A 22,601-nucleotide genomic window follows, 5' to 3' on the forward strand; every position below is an offset into this window, starting at 1 on the left:
AAAAAAAAAAAAAAAAAAAAAAAAAAAAAAGAGGTATTCTTCAAAACCATGGGCTCTCTTGTCTGCCATCACTCTCTCTGAATGAAGTAGATCACTTAATCACGTGAGCCAAACCAATATCATCACATATCTTCATGACAGGTTTCAAATACCGTTACTTAAGAAGTCACTTCATAAACACACCCTGCTAGACTTGTCAGATTCCAGTTTTCCAAGAAAAAATAAGGAAGATGTACACATGAAGTCTGGCTTGGGAGGGTGGCAGAACCACCTAAAATGAACACGTTTGAAGGCACCAGCAACGGCAGGGCAACACAGTTTGCTGTGTGAAGGGCCTGGTTACACCGCCAGAATGAGCTCCAGGCTGGATCTGCTGTTCAGAGCTGCTAGGGGTTCCCACTGTGGAGTAGCAATGTGGACCCAAGGAAGGGGCTGAAACTGAACCCCCTACTGGCAGATCCCCAAAGCAGTCACTGTAGGAAATTCAGCCCAAATCCCTCTCGCAGGCCACGCAAGCCACCCTGTGAGCTGGCATCAAGAGGGGAGAGGGATAGAGTAGTTCCCCCCCCGCAGGGGGAGTGCCCACTGAAAGGCATGGTGGGTGGGAAGTGCCTTCCCTGAGCACCCAGACTTAGCTGACGGAGAACAAGGGGCAGAGCACCACATCCCAGGGCCGGGCTCAGGGATTGAGAGGGATCTCTCAATCGATCCTCCAGCAACAGGACCCAAAAGGACCACCTGAGCTCAAATGAGACTTGTTCACAAGCAGATTCAGGAGGAAAAATAAACCAATTTCTCTGAAGCCTCTGTATCCCATTGTTCCACTCAGCATTGGGTAATTAATCTCAGGAAGAGAAAAAAATTTAAAAAGGCCAAAGCATAGAGCTTGGGCTCTGGAGACAGATAGATCTAGATTTAATTCCTAGTTTAACTACTTACTAGCTGTGTAAATTTTGAGAAAATTGATAAGCCTCCCTGAGTTTTCATTTCCTCATCTGTAAACTGAGGCAAAGAACACTTACCTCATCAAAGTAGTGGAGAAGATTAAAATAAACTGAATAAAGCACAAAATTGTAAGCAATAAAAAAAATTCTGGCCGGGTGCAGTGGCTCATGCCTGTAATCCCAGGGCTTTGAGAAGCCAAGGCAGGAGGACAGCTTGAGGCCAGAACCCGAGACCAGCCAGGCAACATAGAGAGATCCTGTTTCTACAAAAAATATTTTAAAAATTAGCTGGGCATGGTGGCATATGCCTGTAGTCCCAGCTACTTGGGAGGGTGAAGTAGGAGAATTGCTTGAGCCCAGAAATTTGAGGCTGCAATGAGCTATGATCACACCATTGCACTGCAGCCTGGGTGACACAGCAAGACCTGTTTCTGTAAAAAAAATATATTTTTTTATTTTTATTTATTTTTTTGAGACGGAGTCTCGCTCTGTCACCCAGGCTGGACTGCAGTGGCCGGATCTCAGCTCACTGCAAGCTCCGCCTCCCGGGTTTACGCCATTCTCCCGCCTCAGCCTCCCGAGTAGCTGGGACTACAGGCGCCCGCCACCTCGCCCGGCTAGTTTTTTGTATTTTTTTAGTAGAGACGGGGTTTCACCGTGTTAGCCAGGATGGTCTCGATCTCCTGACCTCGTGATCTGCCCGTCTCGGCCTCCCAAAGTGCTGGGATTACAGGCTTGAGCCACCGCGCCCAGCCAGTAAAAAATATTTCTAAAAGAAAAGAAAAAAGAAAAATTCTCTCATACAATCCACATCCCCAGACTTGACAATCAAAATCCAGAGACCCCTTCTTATCTGAGAGGCACGAGCCACAACAAACTACCACATCTGTACCTTCCATCTCCACCTCTGCACCTCTGTGCAGACCCTATCCCTGCAGCCCCCAGCCCCCGGACTCTCCTAACTCCATTACACTCTGGGAGGTGCCAGCTTTACCTTCCAGGCACAGCTGTCAACCATCACCTTATTTCAAACACTCTGACAGCTCCCACAGTCTAAAGAAAAAAAAAAAACCCTGCCTCCCTCAGTGGGTATTCCCAACTCCACATCCACCCTGCCCACTGCTCACCAGGCAGCACGGAGCACCCTGGCAGCCTCACCATTGCACTCACTGGTTCCAACAGGCAGGAGGCACCAGGTCCCACTCTCCTGACAACTTGCTTCCTTTCTTTACCATCCTAACGAATCCTGTCCATCCTTCAATGCCCAACTGGAGCCCAGCTTCCTTGGGTGAGGCCCTCTGACTTGCCAACCCTCTGCTGTGCTCCTAGGGCATATTGATAGGTACAGATTTGATGCTAAAACATCCTTGACTGATAGCCGAAGTGGGAGAGAGTGCAGCTGCTGGAATCCACACTGGGCCCTGGAATTCTTGACATGTGTCTGTGGGTCTGTTTGTAAGTAACAGCTCATGACTCAAGGATAGGTGGGCCTCTGGGGACAGTATACCTCTCGGCAGTTGGTATGCTCTCACCCACTGACTTAAAATCCTTCAGATGCAGCAAGGGTCTCCAGGACTCAGAGGCCCAAAGCTGCCAGCAGGCAACTTAAACCAGGGTTTATTTATAAAAGCAGAAGGAATCCATCATTCAAGGGAATGATGGGTTCAGGGTGGGTTAATGTTTTATCCCTGAACCCAAAACCAAACTCATGACAATCAGACTTAGAGAAATCAGGCTAATGCACCAAGTGCCTCTCCAGGTCTTGGAAGGATGTGGGGCCCTGGAGAGAAGCGCAGGTAAACATCCAGACTGCAAATGAGATGACTTTTCCAGCTCACAGAAACCACCTCCGAGAAGGAGGCCACAACCAGGCCAGTGTGGAGCTCCCATATACTTAAAAAGGTCTTCCCGTTTATCCAGGCCCTTCCCATCCATTTCTCTCCTTGGTTATCAGGATGGCTCTGTGAGAAAAGTCACAGGTGGGGAGCTCCAATTTTAGGAAGAAAAAGCCTTGGTTTGGAAAAGTGAAGTATATTGACCAAAGAAGCCATGCCTCTAGGAAGTACAGAGCTGGCACAGGGGCCAGCACTTCTGAGCCCTGCCTTTGTGCTCCCCCCACTACAACAGAGAAATCAGTAATCCCTCAGCCAGTAGAGACCCCATAGGCCAGGGTAGTACAGCTCGCAGCCAGAGCACTGCCTCGCCCCAGCCGGGCAGACCCCCACCCAAGGCTGAGTCTGTGGAGACTGAAGCTTCCAAACAGCCCCGTGGGGGCTGAGGGAACCCAGACCAGGGCTGCTGGACAACATCACCCCAGGCCGAGCCAGCCAGGGTCTGCCAGGCCCCTTCTGAGGCCCCTCACCCGCAGAAGGCACATCTGCACCCAGCCTCAGCTATCCGTGCTGCTGCCTTGGGTTGGACGCTGCCTTGGGTTGGTCACTGCCCAGTCCCACGTCGCCTAGCACACCACTGTCAGGACCCCTCCCAACTTGTCACTGACTTACCCTTCCCCTACTCTTCAGTCTTCCCCTGTGCTCCGCAGCAGCAAGCTCTCCCACACCTGCAGCCTCTTCAAAGGGGTCCCACGTTCTTGTCACTTTGTGATCCCTGCAGCCCTTCCAGACCCAGCCTACTTCCAGGTTCATGTCCAGGGCCATACTCCCAGACCTTAGTATGGAAATCAATGAAAACCCTATCCTTTGAGGATGGTACCAGTGGACCACATACCCTCCTCAGGTTCCTCCTCATTGTCCTCTGCTGCCCTTGGGAAGTGAGGACTTCCACTCCTGGCTCCTGGCCTGCTGCTCCATCCCACATTCTACAACCTCCCTGGGGTACTCCAACAGCCCCCGATGCCCTCACCCTAGTTTTCCAATTCCTCCACAAGTCTCCAATGACCACCTCTTCTGTGCTACTTCAGCCCCCCAATCTCCCTGTCACACTGAACTTTATCCTCACCAAATTATAAGTTCAAGCCTTCATTTCTCTGACCACAACCTCATTCCAGCTGACTTCTTCAACTATTTCCACTAGAAACATTTTTAACCTCTCTGAAGTCTCCAGTCCACTGATGCCTTCATTTTTTCTGTTAGGTCTCTCCTTTCCTCCTTATTCACCTTAAGTATCATGATCTGTCATCTCAGCAACATCCTTGCTAGCATCCTCAACAGTCTTCCAACTTTTTATGCATGCACAGCTAGCAAAATGCTCACTGCTAGTAGACCTCTCCTTTTCGATTCACAGTTAGCAAAAAGTGCAAAGCTTCCCTTTCTCCATGTCTGGATAAGAATAGCCAAGCATGGCTACAGAAAGTCACACAATGGTACAGGCTGACATTAGAATAGACTCAAATCCAATAGGACCTCAATGCTACTGATCATCTACCTCGATTCTCTGGTCCTATCATCACCTAATTCTCTGCAACGACTGTTCTGAGCCTTTTCCACTCTTCTCAGACATACTACACTGTCACCTACCCCCTCATCATCTGCATTTAACCCTGCTTCCGGTTACAGAGAAATTAGGAATTTAGGTAGGAATACTCCTAGCTTCCCACTATCAAACCCAACTCGTATCTGCCTCATCTCTTCCTCTCATTACAAAGAAAACATACCTTCTCTGAATACAATTGAGTTTTCCAATCCACGAACATACATTCTTCCATTTGTTGAGGTCTTTTTAAATTTCCTTCAGCAAACTTTTACACAGAAGAGGTCTTATACATCTCTCATTAGATTTATTCCTAGAATCTTAATTTTTAAATTTTTTTTGTATCTTCCATGTCTCTACATTTGGAACATATGGAAAACAGTCGTGATGGCTGTTCTTATGTCCTTTTCTGATAACTTTAACATCTGTGTGAGTTCTAGGTGGGTTTCAATTGATGGGGTCTTCTTACCATGGGTCACATTTTCTTGCTTCTTTGCACACCTGGTAACCTGGATTGAATGCCAGGCATAAAAGCTTATTCAGTGCTAGATATTTCTGTATTCCTATCAATATTCCTGTGTTCTGTTCTGGGATGCAGCTAAGTCACTTGAATGAAACAGTTTGATCCTTTCAGGTCTTGCTTTAATGGTTAGGTCAGGTCAGCCTGGAGCATCACTCAGTCTAGGGCTAATTATTCCTCAAGGCTGAGGCAACATCTCTTTGAGTACTCAACCCAGTGGTCCACCAGTTATGAGATTTTCCAGTCTGGCTGGAAAACAAGACAATACTGGCTGGCGGGAACAGGCAATATTCCTGGACCCATGTGAATGATGAACACTTCTAAACTATTCAAAATATTTTGTCCTCAGCCTTGGGGAGTTTTCTCTTACACATGTGCTAAAAAGTACTCTGAATACTTAGGAGTCCCTCTGCTCATCTCGAGTCCTCTGCAATTCACTCCTCCCTGGTACTCTCTCCTGCATACTCAAGCCATCTTGTTCTCCACAGACTATTAGCTTCATTTTTTCAACTCTGGGAGTCCACAGGGCTTCCCCTGGGATCCCCCTCTGCGCACCGTGGCCCAGGAGCTCTCTCAAGCCAGTAAGCTGGGACAACCATGGGCTTATTTCAAGCATTCCTGTGTCTCAGGGATCACTCTCCTTCATTGCCTAACATCCAGTGTCTTGAAAACCATTGTTTTTTAAAGATTGCCTCTATTTGGTTTTGTGGTTTCAGGTGGGAGGGTAAATCCAGTTCTGTTACTCCATCTTCACTAGAGGCAGAGATCTCTGTTAATTCTATTTTAATGGTATTTTAAAATCACCTTTATCAAGGTACAAGACATATAAAATAAAACATATACAATTCAAAGTATACAGTTTGGCTAATGTTGACGCCCATGTAAACAACGCCCCAGTAAAGATGCAGAAATTTTAAATAACAACTCCCACCACCCCCCGCCACAAAAGCTGCCTCATTCCACTTCCCAATTAACTCCACCTCCTACCCAGAAAACCAATGACCTGATTTCTGTCACTATAGATTAGTTCTACCTGTTCTAGAACTTCATATAAATATGTTCCTTTCTTTCTGGCTTCTTGTTTCTGAGTTTCATTGATAATGTATTAGTACTTCATTCTTTTTTATTGCTGAATATTCCAATGTGTGATTATACCACAATTTGCTTATTTACCTATTGATAGACATTTGAGTTTTTCTAGTTCCAGCTACTATGAATAAGGCTCTGTGAGTGCTCATGTACCAGTCATTTGTTGACATACGTTTTCATTTCTCTTGAGCAAATACTAGAAATGGAATTGCTTGGCCATATGGTGAGTATATGTTTAACTTTATGAGACACTGACAAACTTTCCCAAAGTAGTTGTATCATTTTATGTTTCTATAAACAATGTATGAGCATATCAGTTACTCTGTACTTTTGATGACACTTGGAAATCATCTTTTTGATTTTAGCTATTGTACTACGTATGTAGCAGTTTCTTAACTTGCACTTCCCTGATGGTTAATGATATAGAACATCTTTAATGTGTACTTACTGGCTACTCATATACATTCTTTTGTAAAGTATGTTTAAAAATGTTTTGCCAATTTTTGAGTTGTTCTTCTATTATCTAGTTGTTAAGAGTTCTTCACATATTCTAGATACACAGATGTAAGTGTTGTATTTTCTCCCAGTGTGGTTTCCCTTTAAATTTCTAGTTTTTGAAGAGTAGAAATCTATTTAGAAAATATTTATATGTTTAGCTTTTAATTAGATCATCTGATTGATTTCAAGTTTAATGTTTGTGCCTGGTATGACCTTTTCTAGCCCCTTCATCAAAAGCAGTTGAACATACAAAGGAACTTCTGAATTTGTTATTCCATTCAGTTGTTTCAGTAATCTACCTTTATGTCAAATACTGTATTTATTACAGCTTTACAGTAAATCTTGAAATCAGCAGTGTAAGCCCTCCTTCTTTCTTATGATTGTTTTCATTATTAGAGGTCATTTGCAATTATATATTAGTTTTAGAATAAGCTTGTCAGTTTCTAAAAGAAAGGCTATTGAGATTTATAAATGGGACAACATTGAATGCATAGAGAAAAATGGACATCTTAACAATATTGAATCTTTCAATCCATGAGCATGGTATATCTTCATTTATTTAGAGCATTGTAATTTTACTAATCAGTGTTTTGCAGTTTTCAGTGTAGAGGTCTTCCATATCTTTTCTTATATTCATTCCTAAGTATTAGGAATGCTATTGTAAATAATTGTTGATGGTATTGTAATTTTTTAAATTTCATTTTCAACATCTGCATCTTGTATATAGGAATAAAATGGAATTTTGTATACTGACTTTGTATCCTGTCACCCTGCTATACTCACTTATTAATTCTAGTAGGTTTTGGGTTCAATTATTGGGACTTTCTATGAGGACAATCATGTTCGTAAATAGAAATAGTTTTTTCTTTCTTTCCAATCTTTCTGCCTTTTATCTCTTTGTCTTACCTTCAGACTTTCAATAAAACATTGAATAAAAGAAGAGAGAAAAATGGTTACTTTGTTCCTAATCTTAAGAAGAAAACATTCAGTCTTTCACCAGTAAGTATACTGTCAGCTATAGTTCTTTTTTCAGGCTGAAGAAGTTTTTGTATATTCTTAGTTTGCTGAGAGTTATTATAAATGGTTATAGAATATTGTTAGTAATGTTGCCTGAATTTACTGAGGTGATCATATGATTTCCCCTTTCATTCTATTAATATGGTAAATTATTTGATTTTCCAATGGTGAATCAACTTGGTATTTCTGGCTTAAATCCCACTTGGCCATAAGATATTATTCCTTTCATCCTGATATATTCTATTTGCTAATATTTGAGAATTTTTGTGTACAAATTAACGAAGGATACTGTTCTTATTATGTCTTTGTAAAGTTTTGGTATTGAGATTTTGGCCTCATGAGCTGGGAAATGCTCCCTCCAACTTTACTACCTGAAATAATTTCTAGGAATGGTATAATTTCTTTCTAAATTGGCTGACATAATTCACTTTTGACCTCATCTAGGCCTCTAATTTTCTTTGAGAGAAGGTTTGCAATTCTGAATTCCATTTAAAATGGCAAATATAGGACTCTCCCAATTTATTTCTCGGTAGGTTGCATATTTCAAGGAATTTGCCTGTTTCTCCTAAGTTACCAAATTTGTCATAAAACAGTTTATTTTTATTCTATTATTTTAATGTCTGTAATATCTGTGGTATCTCCTCTTTCATTTCTAAAACTGGTAATTTGCTCTTTCTCCTTTTTTGATTAGTTTTGTTAGAGATTTATCCATTTTTATTAAGCTTTCCAAATAACTTTATAATTTGTGTTTTCTATTTTATTTACTTCTGTTATTCTTTTTTCTACTTACCTTGGACTTATTTGGTCTTCTTTTTCTAGATTAGTAGATAGAAATGTAGATCACTGAATTTAAACCTTTCTTCATTCCTGATAGAGCTATAAATATCCCTCTAAGCACTGCATTAGATGGATCATACAATTTCCCAGTTGGATTTTATCAGTTTCAAAATATTTTCTGATTTTTTTTTTTTTTGAGTTAAAGGTTATTTAATTTCCAAACATTTGGGAAGGTTTACAGACAGCTTGTTACTAACTTCTGTTTTAAATCTACTGCCATTAGAACAAAGATACTTCGTAAAATTTCAATTGTTCGAGATTTAATGAGACTTTAATGGCCAAGATATGGTCTATGTTGGTGAATGTTCTACGTGCTCTGAAAAGAATGTGTACTCCACAATTACTGAACATAGTATTTTGTAAATATCAATTAGGTCAAGTTGGCTGAGTTATTAACCAATCTAAATATAATCTAGATATTATCTATACTTGCTGTTTTTAACCTAGCAATTATTGAGAAGGAATAATAAAATTTTTCATCTATGTTTCTGGATTTATTAATTTCTCCACTTAATTTTAACAACTTTCGCTTCATGTACTTTTAAGCTGTATTTAGGTGCCAACACATTTAGGATCACTGTGTCTTCTTAATGAATTGACCTTTTCATGAGTATAAAATGTCCCTATTTCTGGAAATGTTCCTTATGCTAAAGTCTAACTTGTGTGGGTTAGTACGGTTCATCCATTTTTCATTTTTAATCCATGTCTTTATAGCATCTTACATTTTCACTCGGTCTGACAATTTCTATCTTTTAACTAAAATGTTGTACACATTTTCATCCAATGCAATTATTGATATAACTGGGTTTTTCTACCATCTTGTTGTTGGTACCGCATGTTCTTTGCTCCTTTTTCTTCCTTTTCTGACTTATTTTGGACAATTTAGTACTATTTAATATTCCATTTTATCTCTTCTTTTTAGTAACCTTTTTAAGTCATTACTCTGGAGATTATCATACGCACCCCTTAAGTTCTCATAGTCTACCAGGAATTCATATTATTTCAAAATGTAATAACTTTATCACAGTGAAGCTCCATTTAACTTCCTTCTATCTTCTGTGTATGGTTATCCTATAATTTACTTTGACCTGTTCCAGTTCCCATAACACCTTGTTATTACTTTAAATTATCTTTTAGAAAATTTAGAAATGAGAAGAAATCTTTTATCTTTGTTTGCCATTTTGATGCCTTTTTCTTTCTTTTTTTTTTTTTTTTTTTTTTTTTTTTTTTTTTTTTTTTTTTTTTTGATGGAGTTTCGCTCTTGTTGCTGAGGCTGGAGTGCAGTGGTGCGACCTCAGCTCACCACAGCCTCTGCCTCCCAGAGTAGCTGGGACCACAGGCATGTGCCACCACTCCCGGCTAATTTTTTTGTATTTTTAGTAGAGACAGGGTTTCTCCATGTTGGTCAGGCTGGTCTTGAACTCCCGACCTCAGGCGACCTGCCTACCTCAGACTCCCAAAGTGCTGGGATTACAGGTGTGAGCCACCGCACCCAGCCATGCTCCTCATTTTTAAAGTGGATATTTAACGTTTCTATCTGGTATTATTTTCTTCTAGCCTGAAGAACCTCCTTTAACATTTCTTAGAATGCGAATTTGTTGGTGACCAATTCTTCGATTTTGTTTACCTGAAAGTTTTTCTATTTCCTTCTTTTGTGAAGGGTATTTTTGTTTCATACAGAATCATTTTTCCTTTCACCTCTTTGAAGATGTCACCCATTGCCCTATGACTTGCATTACATCTGCAAACAAGTAGATGCATATTCTTATTATTTTCTCCTAGTACGTAATGTGCCTTTTCCCATTTACTTTCTTTTAAAATTCTCTGTATCTTTTACTTTCAGATATCTAAATTTGATGTGCTTAGCAGTGGTTCCCTTTGTGTTTCTACTGCTTGAGGTTTGTTGGGCCTCTTGGATCTATTAACTTAGCTTTCAATACTTGCAACATGGTCAGCTTTATTTATCTTAAAATTTTTCCTCAATCTCTTTCTTCTTCTGTGACTCCAATTTCATATACATCAGATTGCTTATTGTTGTTTTAGAGATCACTAAGCCCTCATCGACATTTTCTATAATGTCCAATCTACTTTTTTCAGATAATTGTATTGTTTCTATTTATCTACTGAGATTTACCTATTCCTTTATTATGTCCATCTTTTCCTTCAGTTCTTTAAACGGGCTCATAGTAGACTTCAAAGTCTTTGATTAATCGTAACATCCGTCATCTTTTGTTTCTACTGAATTTTCCCTCCTTGATCATGAATACTTTCCCGCTTCTTTTCACGTCTTACAGTTTTTGGTCATGAGGAAAAACATCTTGGGAACGTCTGGGCTTTGGTCTCTTCCTTTAACGAATGTTGATTTTTGGTTTTTTGGCAGGTGTTTAATTTATTGGCCATTTCACCTGATCCTTTTGAAACTTGTTTCTACGCTTTTTAAGTCAGGTCTGGAGTACTCTTACTCAAGGGCTAAAGTAGCTCCAACCCTAAAGCCTGGCTTTTCTGAAGTCTCGGTATCCAATGTATTCAATTAGGTCCTTCCACTACAGCCGAGCAGAACCACGTACCTCCCAGCATGGAGTGATTTCCAACTGCTTACAGCGTTCTACTAGCTGTCTCTGCCTGACCTCAGTAAGTATCACCTGGCACAGAAGCAGCTTCGTGTATGGTCAGATTTCAGAGAACCTCTACTCTGAATACTGGAGCCCCTTCTCTGCATACTTCTCACCCATACTCTGCCCTGAAAATCCCAGCCATCTTAGCAGCCCTGAACTCTCTTCTTTGACCCCTCAGCAAGTGGACCATCGTTCTCTGCTGGGCTCTGCCTCTCTGCCATAATTCTAAAACTGTCTCCAGGCAGAAAGCCAGGACAATTGCAGTTTATCTCATGTGTTTCCCTTCTCGTAGGGATTGCAATCCTGTACATCCTATTTCCATTTTCTGAAAAGAGTTGCTTCCTATTTTTTGCCCAGTCTTCTACAGTTGTTTATGGTGAAAGGTCCAGTCTGGTAGCACTAGTATGTTGTGGCTGGAAGCAGATTATATGAGCCTTAAACTGGTCTCTCTACATCCATTTGTGTATCTATCCAATCTATTCATACTACTGCAGCCACAGTGATTTTCATATGCAGATTTTCCCAACATTTTATTAAGAATTTCAGGCCGGGCGCGGTGGCTCAAGCCTGTAATCCCAGCACTATTGCGGAGGCCGAGACGGGTGCGATCACAGAGGTCAGCCGAATCGAGACCATCCCTGGCCAACACTGTGAAACCCCGTCTCTACTAAAAAATACAAAAACTATGCGGGCGAGGCTGGCAGTTCGCGCCATGCTAGTCCCAGCCTACTCCGGAGGCTGCAGGCAGGAGAATGGCATAAAACCTGGGCAGGCGGGAGGCTTGCAGTGAGCTGAGATCCGGCCACTGCACTCCAGCTCCGCGGCCGACAGGAGCCGAGACTCATCTCAAAAAAAAAAAAAAAAAAATTTCAAACATCCATTAAAAGTAGAAACAATGTATACAATGAACCACCCATATGCCTACCACCTAGATTCCATAATTAATACCTGCTATCTTTTCTTCTTCTTCTTCCTTTTTTTTTTTAAGACAGGGTCTCACTCTGCTCCCCAGGCTGGAATGCAGAAGCATGATCACAGCTCACTGCAGCCTCAAACTCCTAGGCTCAAGCGATCCTCCTGCCTCAGCCTCCTGAGTAGCTGGGACTATATATAGGCACACCTAACTAAAAAGACTTTTTTTTTTTTTTTTTCAGAGACAAAGTCTCGCTATGTGGCCCAGGCTGGTTTCAAACTCCTGGCCTCAAGCAACCCTTCCACCTCATCCTCCTGAATCACTTGGATTATAGGTGTAAGCCACAGCACCCAGTTGCTACATTTTCTTTATCGCCTATCTCTGCATCCCCCTATCCATCTATTAATTCATCTTATCTTTTTGAAGGATTTTAAGGTAAGTTGAAGATATGAGAACAAAGCATAATTTTTAGAAAATGCAAATCTGAATCATATCACTCCCTGCTTAAAATTCATCCATACATTCTCTTACCTTCAGCTAATGACCAAAACCTGTGACACAGTCTAAACGTCCTATGTGACATGGACTCTGCCAGCCAGTCTCTCTCCTTTCATCTGCCTCCATCTCCAGCTCCCCTAGTTCCGGTCACCCTAGCTTCGTTCAGTTCCTCCAGCATCCTCTGCTTCTTCCTACTGTATCTCCTTTCTGTGGGTTTTCCCTTGACTGGAATACCCTTGCTCCAGCCTCTTCTCCCACTTTGCCTGGATATGGTGACTACTCATTTTTCACTTCCAGGATGCTCCTACCCACTAAACTGACAGCAGTTGTGCCTGTTAAACCCTCTCACAGCACATGAACCTTTCTTTCAAAGCATTTACACAGGTTTGTAATTGTCATTTTGGCCTCCATCACTAGATATAAGCTTCATGAAGAAAGAAACCATTTCATTCTACCACTGTAACTGCAGTGCCTACACAGTGCCTATATCCCACCACTGTAACCCCAGTGCCTACACAGTGCCTACATCCCACCACCATAACCCCGGTGCCTACATCCCACCACTGTAATCCTGGTGCCTACCCAGTGCCTACATTCCACCACTGTAACTCCAGTGCCTAGCAGAGCACTTGGCATACATCGACCACTGTGTAGGAACTGAAAAAAAAATTCATTAAATGAATAAGTCATTCTTAGGAAGTTAAGAGAGAGGGAGAAAAAAGGATCCAGCAGGATTTTCTTATTCTTATTCGTCTGTTATATCAAATTCAACTGCCTCCAGGCCAAGCACAGTTGCCCTATTTCCAGAGAGCTATGGAACAAAGTCATCCAGAAAGCCCTCCAAAGACAAAAATCCATAGTTCTCCAATGCTCTTCTAGCAGCCGATCTAAATTCTCATAAGACTGTGGACTTTCATGTTCATTTGTTTCTCAAAAATACAGCTCTGAATACCAAAGCTGTTTTGTTTTTTCCAGATAAAATCTCTTTAATAAATGGTATCAATAAGGGCTTAAAACCAACACCTCATTCCATGCCTCTCATCTCACACACCAGGGCAGTAACAGTGGCTCTCCTTTGCTCTGTGGCACTGTGGATGCTGTCTCATATGGGCAGAGGATAATTAGGGCTTGGGTGCATACATCTGTTGAAGTATTAAAACGAAATCCAGAAAAGGAACTGTTGGATCTTAACAAGGAAGAGTTCCCTACACTATAGATCCACTGGTCTTTGTACACCAAGCTGCCTTGCAATACCAATATTTGATCTCTGTAAAATCAATGTTACCATCCCGTAAAAGAATATTACACAAAAGAGAAAAGAAGCATAACGTTGACAGTAGCATCTTAGAGACAATCATCAATTTGTTTCTCACAAACCAAATTATTAAACTCCTAAATATCCTTTTCATTGTAAAAGTAATGGTAATTGTTAATGCCTCCAATTGAATAGGGAACACAGAAAAATTATGGCTTTAATTTCAACTATTAAGGTAGCAACAGCTTTATAAAGAACTGGGTCTATGCATGAAAGCACTGTAATGAATTCTCTTCCCCTAGGATTTGAGATCAACAGATTCAACAGCCTCCCCTGCAACACAAATACCCTCAACAACCTCCTCTTCTAACCCGCACATCAACAACCCAGAGCACAGGTAGAGGGGAACTGCGGACAGAGCAGTCAACTCAGCACAGAGCTCTCCATCCGCAAAACGAGCGTCCAGGAGGGCACATGTGGCCAGAGGTGCCTCCTGGGTCCTCAGAGGTCTTTCTGTACATTATAAAAAAAAGAACTTGGTCAGGAACAGATGATAGCCACAGCTGACAAGTGAGAGCTCTACTGAATCTGTTGCTAGTGCCTGGCTGCTGTCCACTGCTGTTGCCAGGGAAACAGACGTCAGTTTGATGGAAACAAGGATCAGCGAAAACTTTCACTTACCTCGTTTCCACTGATCCCGACAGCCATTTCTATGGAAACAGTAGCTGCGAGCCAGCGGCAGAGAGGTTACCACTCACTTGTTAATGTCAGGTATGGCTACCAGCCTGTGCACTTCAGGTACCATGGTACCAACAGCACCAGGATCCAGCTGTCAGCTACCCCCAACAGCTGTTAACTCTGCAACAAGAAAGTTCAGTGTTCAAAAGTATATATAAATGTTTAGCTAGGTTCTTTATTAGAAAAAGGAAATTTAGCACTCTCGTTTAAAACCAAATTGGAGCTTAGTTTCTTGTTCTACCAAAGCCAAGCCACGTGAGGGGACTTGAAGGACCTGAATCCTTCCGGCACCCTAACCTCAGCATTCAACCCCACCCACAATATTACTTCATGGTTCAGAAAAAGGGAATCCAACTATAAACAAATCTTTCATGTATTAGCCTCTTCAAACCAAAGACAAACCCAGCTAAATGTGGGGAAGTACTTTGCTACATGTAATCATAAAGCGTGTCTTTAGCATTCTGTCAGCTTAATCATCACTACAACACATAGGAAGATATTTTTTAATCATATGAACTATCTACAAAGAGTCCTCCACTGTCGCTTTTAGACTGGACTTCTGTGGGCCCTAGTAGCCACTGGCCAAAAATTCTCTGTTGGCCAAGATATGGAATTAACTCACTATTACAGTGTGGTTTTATTCTGAATATGGTAACAGATCATACTGATATGCTGGCTACCCCAGGACCCCACTAACAACCTTTTCAATTTTGTAAGCAATTACCCTACTCTTTAACAATGCAGACACATCAGAGGTATATATAGTGGAGGAAATTCAATTGTCCATTTTCTATCAGTAGACGCTGGTAAAGTGTTGAATGAGAGAAAAATCTTTTTTTTTGTGAGACAGAATTTTGCTCTTGTTGCCCAGGCTGGAGTGCAATGGTGCAGTCTTGGCTCACTGCAACCTCTGCCTCCCAGGTTCAAGTGATTCTCCTGCCTCAGCCTCCTAAGTAGCTGGGATTACAAGCATGTGCCACCACGCCTGGCTAATTTTTGTATTTTTAGTAGAGACAGGGTTTCACCACCTTAGGCTGGTCTCAAACTCCTGACCTCAGGTGATCCACCTGCCTCAGCCTCCCAAAGTGCTGGGATTACAGGCATGAGTCACTGTGCCCGGCCAAATGAGAGAAAAATCTAATCTCAGTCATGAAAAATGTATAAGAATGCCTATTCCCAGAGGATACGTCTCCACTTAGAAAATATTCACAAGTAATACAACTACTATCTATTGGTGTGTTTTGCCTCTTGAGCCGCCATTCAAGTAGAGGAAATCAGAGATTGTCTGGCTATTACTAGTATGAATTTAAATGGACCAAACCTGATTCCATTATGTAAAATTCTGGTATAGTCAGTCCACAGCGCACTGGCACCAGCACCATCTTCCCTCTTCATACTCTCCATCCCATGAATCTTTGCTTTAGGAAACCAAAGCTTCCTAAATGTAGCCATGCCTGAATCTTTGTCTAGGCCCCTGGTATCCGATTAGCCAGAATGGAATGTAGGAGGTGAGATTCAAAAAGATAAACTAGCTTGAAAATCGCCTTCAGTTTTCCATAATGCTTCGCTTCATCCATGTTCCCTTAAACTTCTAAAGATAAATAGGCATATAGTAATACAAAATTGGATTGATTTAAAATGATACCTGTGATCTCGTAGGATCTGGAACTTACTGGAACACCAATAATACAAATTAATTTGTATTTGTATGATTTTGAATTTACAGACCTGGGCTGGGTTTACATTCAATTTTATATCATAAGAGTGGGTTTAATAACAACATTTATTGACTAACAATATACAAGATCTACTTAACAAAGTATTTCAAATATTTTTCATAAGATGTTGCCAAAACCAAAGGTTTGAATTCGTAAGCAGATTATAAATGATTTTAATCTATTCTTTGAAGGAAGCCCAGGAGGGGGTTTATGCAGTAATATCCTTTAGTCAGCAGTGCCTTATGTCATTATATATATAATAAAACATTTTAAAAATATAACTTGGGCTTTTCACTAACACAGACCTATCTTGGCCAGCTATTATTAATTAGTTTGAAAGGACTGAATTGATTCGATTCTTTTCTTGCATCGAATCCAGGAAGAGATGCACCCTTCCTGAACTACCATAATTTCAACGGGCCAAGCCTTCTACATTCTTCAGCCCACTGAGTCCTCACTGAACTTCACGAAGCTGGTACTGTGATGAGCTCCATTTCACAGATGAGGAAAGTAAGGCGCAAAGAGGTAAGTAACTTGCACCAAATCTCACAACTGGAAAAGGTAGAACAAACATTCAAGACTTGGTTGTCTGATTCTAAAGCTGGTGTGCTTAACCACTATGTAAGAGAAATGCCATTCCCCTCAATTTGTGCAAAAAAACCTTGTCAAATATAACTTTAATAACAATGATTGAGACCTGCATAATACTTTGCAGCTGACACAGTGCTTCCACATCCTCCAGAGTCACCCCTTCTTGGGTGACACTGAGTACAACACTGATGTGTGTGTAAAGTGCGGCCACCTGCTGGGATATCCAGAAAATGCTACACTCCAGAATTTCCAAAGAGTACCCTGCACTGTTCCCACCTAACCCAGTGAGGGGAGTGGCGGACATCCATGGATTTAAGATAAGGATATGTTAAATGAGAAAAACCCTTTATGTATTTTTAGAAGCACTTCTACAGTCATTAGCTGATTGAAAACCACCCTGTGTGGGAGATGGCAAGACAGGATATCTCTGATATCCTGAAGGACAAAGAGACTGAGGCTCAGGGTAACTCAGTGAAGTCCCAGAGTGAACGTGGGACTCCGGCAGGACAGAACCTAAGTCTTCCGGCCCCTTCCTGGGGTTGGAGCCACATCTTGGGAGCCTAGGGCATCTCCCATCTTGCAAGCTCAGACACCCACACCATAGGTGGATGGCTGGTGGCAGGTGGGTCCTAAAATGGAGAAGGAGGCAGAGTCAACCAGCCTACCGCCCATGACCCTGGGAATCTAGCATGATTCTAAAGATGAAAACCTCAAAAGGGGGTTCAATGAACAATTTGAGAAGTGAAAAATTGCCAAGCTTCTAGAAGGCCACGTGTAATATGTCTGAATTGCAGACTTAAAGAAGGCATTCTTTCCGATTCTTGGTCATAATGGGAGCATATCCTCAATGACAACTTAAGGTTAAATTGCAACATTAGTCATAGACATTCTCAGCCCCTCCCACAGAATACTGTGATCAGAGATGTAAGTATTCATCTATGTTCATGCATGGCTGCACAGGGTTTACAGTTCATAAACTTCATACTTACCTTGAGGGAAAAAAGACTATGTTATAAAACCAAAGATTTTCTCAAATCATCAGTGTTACCACACTTTGCAAATAAACACCACATCCAATGTGCAGATTAAAGTCTGTTCAAGAATACAATAGGATGGCATGGCCACACACATGAAGGAGCCAAGGAGCAGAAACAGATACAGGTATTTCCAAATGGCTGACAGACTGGAAGACACACAGCACCATCTAACATTTCCTCATGAGAAGGCAATCACATGGTCTCGACCAGCCTTTCTAAAATGAGGGCGTTTTAATTCAGTGCTTAGGGGATTGCATTTGTGTTGGTCTGACAGTCCCCCGGGGTCTATGCAACATAAATTGTCTTCCTCTCAACATTTATATCCTTCTGGTTTTGCAGTACCTCTCTAGTGCTCCCTTAAAAAATTATGAAGACTCGAGGCTAAAATTTTTTTTTAAATAATAATTTGCTTTAACAACAACAAAACTATCAATGGGAAAGTAAGAGGGGAGTAGCAGGCAGAGAGGGAAGGCGGTGGTTGGGGGGGCGGAGGTGGAGGCATGCCAGCCCGTCGTCAGTCTCCAGGGGAGATGCCTCCTCATCTCTCCAGGGCAGCTCACAGAGCCTCTGGGTCTGCGCCTCTATTGAACATGTGCCCTTCTGCACTGCTTCAAAATGGGCTACCCCACGAGATAATGAATGCCTAAGCACAAGGCCACTGTCTGTGTCTGAGATATCTTGGCACCCCTGGCCTCTGGACCAGAGCCGGGCACTCTACAGGATCTCAGGAAATACCGGCCAAATCAGGAACACTGCTGCGAGGCTGTGCTTTGCAGACACGGTTCTGTCTTTACCCAAACCAGCCCTAGCAGAGGCCTTCTGGGGGAGTAGACAGGAGGTCGTGGGCAGCCCCTAGGGGTCTGAGCACAACACACACTGACAGTTAAAATCGCTGGGAAGTCTCGGGGTTTTCTTTTATAATTTCGTGTGTCATTTCCAGTCTCCTTCATAAGGGATCTAAGTTTTGTTTTGATGAGAAAATATTTTTTTTTAAATTATTTTCCCCCAAAATATATTTCAGTAAACTGGTTGTTCCATGAAGGAGTGCACCTTTTTTATCCTCCAGCTTTGGGTACCTCCCACGGAGTTGCAGGTTTAACCCCCATTTGTGATAGTGGGAAGCCCTCCCTCCCATCTTTTTCTCTTTTCTTTTTTTAAGCACCTCACGATCTGGCTCCTGCCTCTGCTTCATCATGCCTGCTGGGGCAATGGTTCCTGCCTGGGGAAGCTAAAAGATAAGGCATGTCACCGGCACTGTTAAAATTAGTGGTTTCCATGGCCTCCGTCAGTTTAGCTGGGTTTAGGAGACATGAGGCGCCAAGGAATTCACACCAGGATTGCTGCTGACCTTGTACAGGAAGCTCCTGTGGCAAAATCAAACACGATGTTATTTCTCCGGGAATAGACACCACCCTCACATGTCCAACCCTAGCCTAAGGCCGCCGAGGTTTACTAGGAGAAAGACACTTCTCACGTTGAGGTGAAAGGGCCTGAGGCTTGAGGAGCCACTCATCTACAGCAGGCGGCTCAGGCAGGGGAGGGTTATGTGGCCCCAACCCAGGCCCAGCCACCACCTCCCTCTCTCTGGGGGCAGTGGCCCCTGGGGCCATCTCTACATAGGGACTTCCTGTGACAGTGTGCATCCCTGGTGTGGAACTGACTACATTCATTCCAGGGCAGGTTTGGGGAAGATGCAGAAAGGAAGCCAAGATGGATAAATGCACTCGGCTTTCTGCTCTGGAAAAGGCAGTGTTTCCAAAAAATGCGATCAAAGCCTTTTCACTAACTCAGCATACATGAAGACATCACTTCCCCGAGATACAGCCTCGGAAAGAGCAAGATAAAGTGAGTGAGGAAGAGATAAACTCACCTGGAATCAAATCCATCAACACTACTTCCTGAGGGTGCCTGGGCGCAGCGCAGTGACAGAGGCTCCTCTGGGAGACACGGGCCCCTCTTGGGCCTCCTGGTATCCTGCCTGCCCCCCACAACCTGGCAATGGCTATATAAAGGAGCTGACTGTGAGAGAGCCAGACAGCCCCCAGCTCCCTTCTCTGTAGCACCCCACCTTCTGGGGGCATCTGAGAGGCGGTGTGGATGCAGGGCTGACCACAAGGGTTCTGGGATGGCATCTCCAGCTACAGGCAAGGCACAGCCTGCCACATAAGGAGTCCCCTTTCCAGGCCAGTCTCTGCTACAGCCTCTTTATGGAGAGTCAATCCATGGAAAGGAAGTGATAAACAAGTAAACTTCAAAAATGGTGACTGAATGATGCGATCCCTGTAAGGCCATGGGAAATGTGTGCACAAAAGTCGCTCATCACTCTGCATTAAGAGAAGGATTCTATAGGTCATGGTTAAAACTGAATCACAGGGCCAGTTCTCACAGTGACAGCACTACAAAACCAAGCTAATAAAGAATCCCAATCTGAGGAAGATTTTGAAACTGTACAGTATTTATATGCTTGAGGCTTATTTCTCCGTCACAGTAAAATCTAAAACTCCCCTGGAAGTATTTATAATGCACTGTGGTGACCTAAAGGGGCCAGGTTATGTACTAATAGATACAAAATTACAAGGGACGAAAGCCTCTTTCCTGAGGAGACCAAGGCTGGAATTTCTTTAACTCACTTGTAATCCACCTCTACACATTCACATACTAACACAACTGGCTTCGGGGGAACGTTTTCATTAAATTAACAGTGTTTGGCAAGCATCGGAAACACAGAATCTCACAGACAGATACAGGGAGAAAGAATCACAGTTCAATCCAAAAGCAACACACTGAGGGGACATCAGAGACCAAACACATGCAGAGAAGCTGTCAGGGAGCAGCTGGGAGACACGCAGAGTTGCCTCACATGTGGCAGCAGGAGAAGGTGAAACACAGATCCAACTGCTTACCCACTAAGGACACCAAGAACCAGGTTAAGGACGAAAAATGAGCCAAGGATGATCAGACTAACAAAATACACCCATGGCCATTCCCATCCTATCGCATCATTTACCTGTAAAATGTAAGGAGATCAGTTATCAGTTACCCATTTGCTAAAGAGCAGAGCCCCAGTTGCAGCTGCCAGACCTCTCAGTGCTTTGCTGAAGGTTAGTGCTCCTAGGACAGGGACTGGGCCTAGGTCCTTCCTTTTTTTTTTTTCTGCAAATAAGGACAAGCTCAGCTGCTGAAATCTACAAATGGGGCCTACCAAAAGCCCACCCAATCCAGCTCATTTTGCAACTGTTTTATAACAATTAATCTGCATTATATTTGGATCCAGACAAATAAAGCAATTATAAATGTATCTCATTTTAGAACAGACAAAAAAGGGCAAGCAATGGAAATTGTTTAAATCTCAAGCAACAATGCTGATTAATTTCTGGTCAATAATCGTTCTATAGTTCTCCTTCATGAAGCCTGGTGAGGTTCCAGGAAACAGCTTGATTTGGGAAGCCTCAGCAGAAAAGAAAGCATCTCAGAGGACACATAAAATGTCTGGCAACCCCTCTTGGCGGCCCTCATCCAGCAAAGCCTGTGTGGTCTTGGCAACTGTCCTCAGGACTCTGCTTTCAAGATGAAAGAGGTGTAGCTTACCCGCTCAATACACCAAGTACAAGATTTAGTACGAAAAATGACCCAAAGATGACGAGACTGACAAAATACACCCAGGGCAATTCAAATCCCATAGCATCATTCATCTGCAAGAAATAAGATGGTCTCATAGGAGTGGGTTAGTAAGAGAATTCAGTAAGGAGAAAGGGTCACATTAGAGATAGCATTCTATACATTTAATTAAACATTTACTTAGATTTAAATCAGAAACAACAGTAGCCAAATCAGAGACAACAGCACCCAACACACATTCATCACATATTCCCAATACACACACATACACACACACATACACACACACACACACACACAGAGTTATCAAGGCTTTTAAGCCGAATAATAGCAGATTTTGGCCCCAGGAAGGAAAATCAGCTGGGATTTGGCTTTTTCTTACAGGAAACTGTCTTGATACGTGATTTTCAGGAAAGGTCTTGGTAGAGGACAAAACTAGTGCTTAGCTAGAACCTATTTTCTATACTGCCCAAGATTTTAGACTTTGTGTTTAAAATTTGTGATGGTGGAAAAGTCTTAAATATAGAGACAAACTTGCACCATTTGACTCTATAAACTCTTTTTAAAAACTCCTAAAATAACCTTCTACTGGAAGCCAACCTACCCAAGGAAACCAAACCCACTTTACATCTGGATTATCTGCAACCTGTGAGTGCAAACAACATGAATGCAGCAAAATGAATGCAAAAAAGAATTTTTTCAAGGTCAACCAGCTGACACACTGTCAGGGGCTCTTTGCGGAATGTGCTTTTTCTTAGCTGAACCCACAGAAAGGAGAAGCAGCCCTTATTCTTCACACTTAGCTTTGATCTAAATGACCCCCCTGGGAGACTGGCTCCAGCTGTGAGCTGACTGGGTTTCGAGGTGAAAGGGTGTGGCCTGAGGAACCCCACTCCCCTACTCCTGGACAAGCTCATGCTGCACACTCAGACACAGTCTCCCTGGTAGAGCAAACAGGTGCTTTAAGGATCACAGCTGGATGGAACTTTCCACCAGCATAGGTCAGTGTTAAATTCAGCAAACACCTTTCCCAGGAAGGAGGTGTTAAGGACCAGTCAGGGGACAGAATGGATGACCCAAAGTATGACCCTGCCATAACACCCAGAATTTCCAGCCAATAAGAATTGCGAACAGTCTGGATAGAGCCATCTCTCTTGCCTTGCAGGTGCAAGCCCTCAGGGTGTTAAGCATGTGCTTTTTTGCACATGATCTGGCTCCAGGTTTTAGCTTTATAGAATGAGGCTCGTGCACTTCACAATGTTTGCCTCATGCAGAAGCCAAATA

General features: G+C 42.5%; 1 protein-coding gene across 2 annotated transcripts in view; it reads right to left on the bottom strand.

Moving 5' to 3' along the window:
• Positions 1-22,601, bottom strand: part of CACNA1D (calcium voltage-gated channel subunit alpha1 D) — a 334,500-nt gene that overhangs the window by 126,831 nt on the left and 185,068 nt on the right. For both annotated transcript variants that reach the window (XM_017851883.1, XM_017851882.1), the window contains one exon: positions 21,288-21,391. In XM_017851883.1, the coding sequence (XP_017707372.1) occupies positions 21,288-21,391 (104 nt within the window). The remainder of the gene's footprint in view (positions 1-21,287; positions 21,392-22,601) is intronic.

This window comes from Rhinopithecus bieti, unplaced genomic scaffold (genome assembly GCF_001698545.2).
Source record: "Rhinopithecus bieti isolate Rb0 unplaced genomic scaffold, ASM169854v2 scaffold_33647, whole genome shotgun sequence".
NCBI classification, from domain to species: Eukaryota; Metazoa; Chordata; class Mammalia; order Primates; family Cercopithecidae; genus Rhinopithecus; species Rhinopithecus bieti.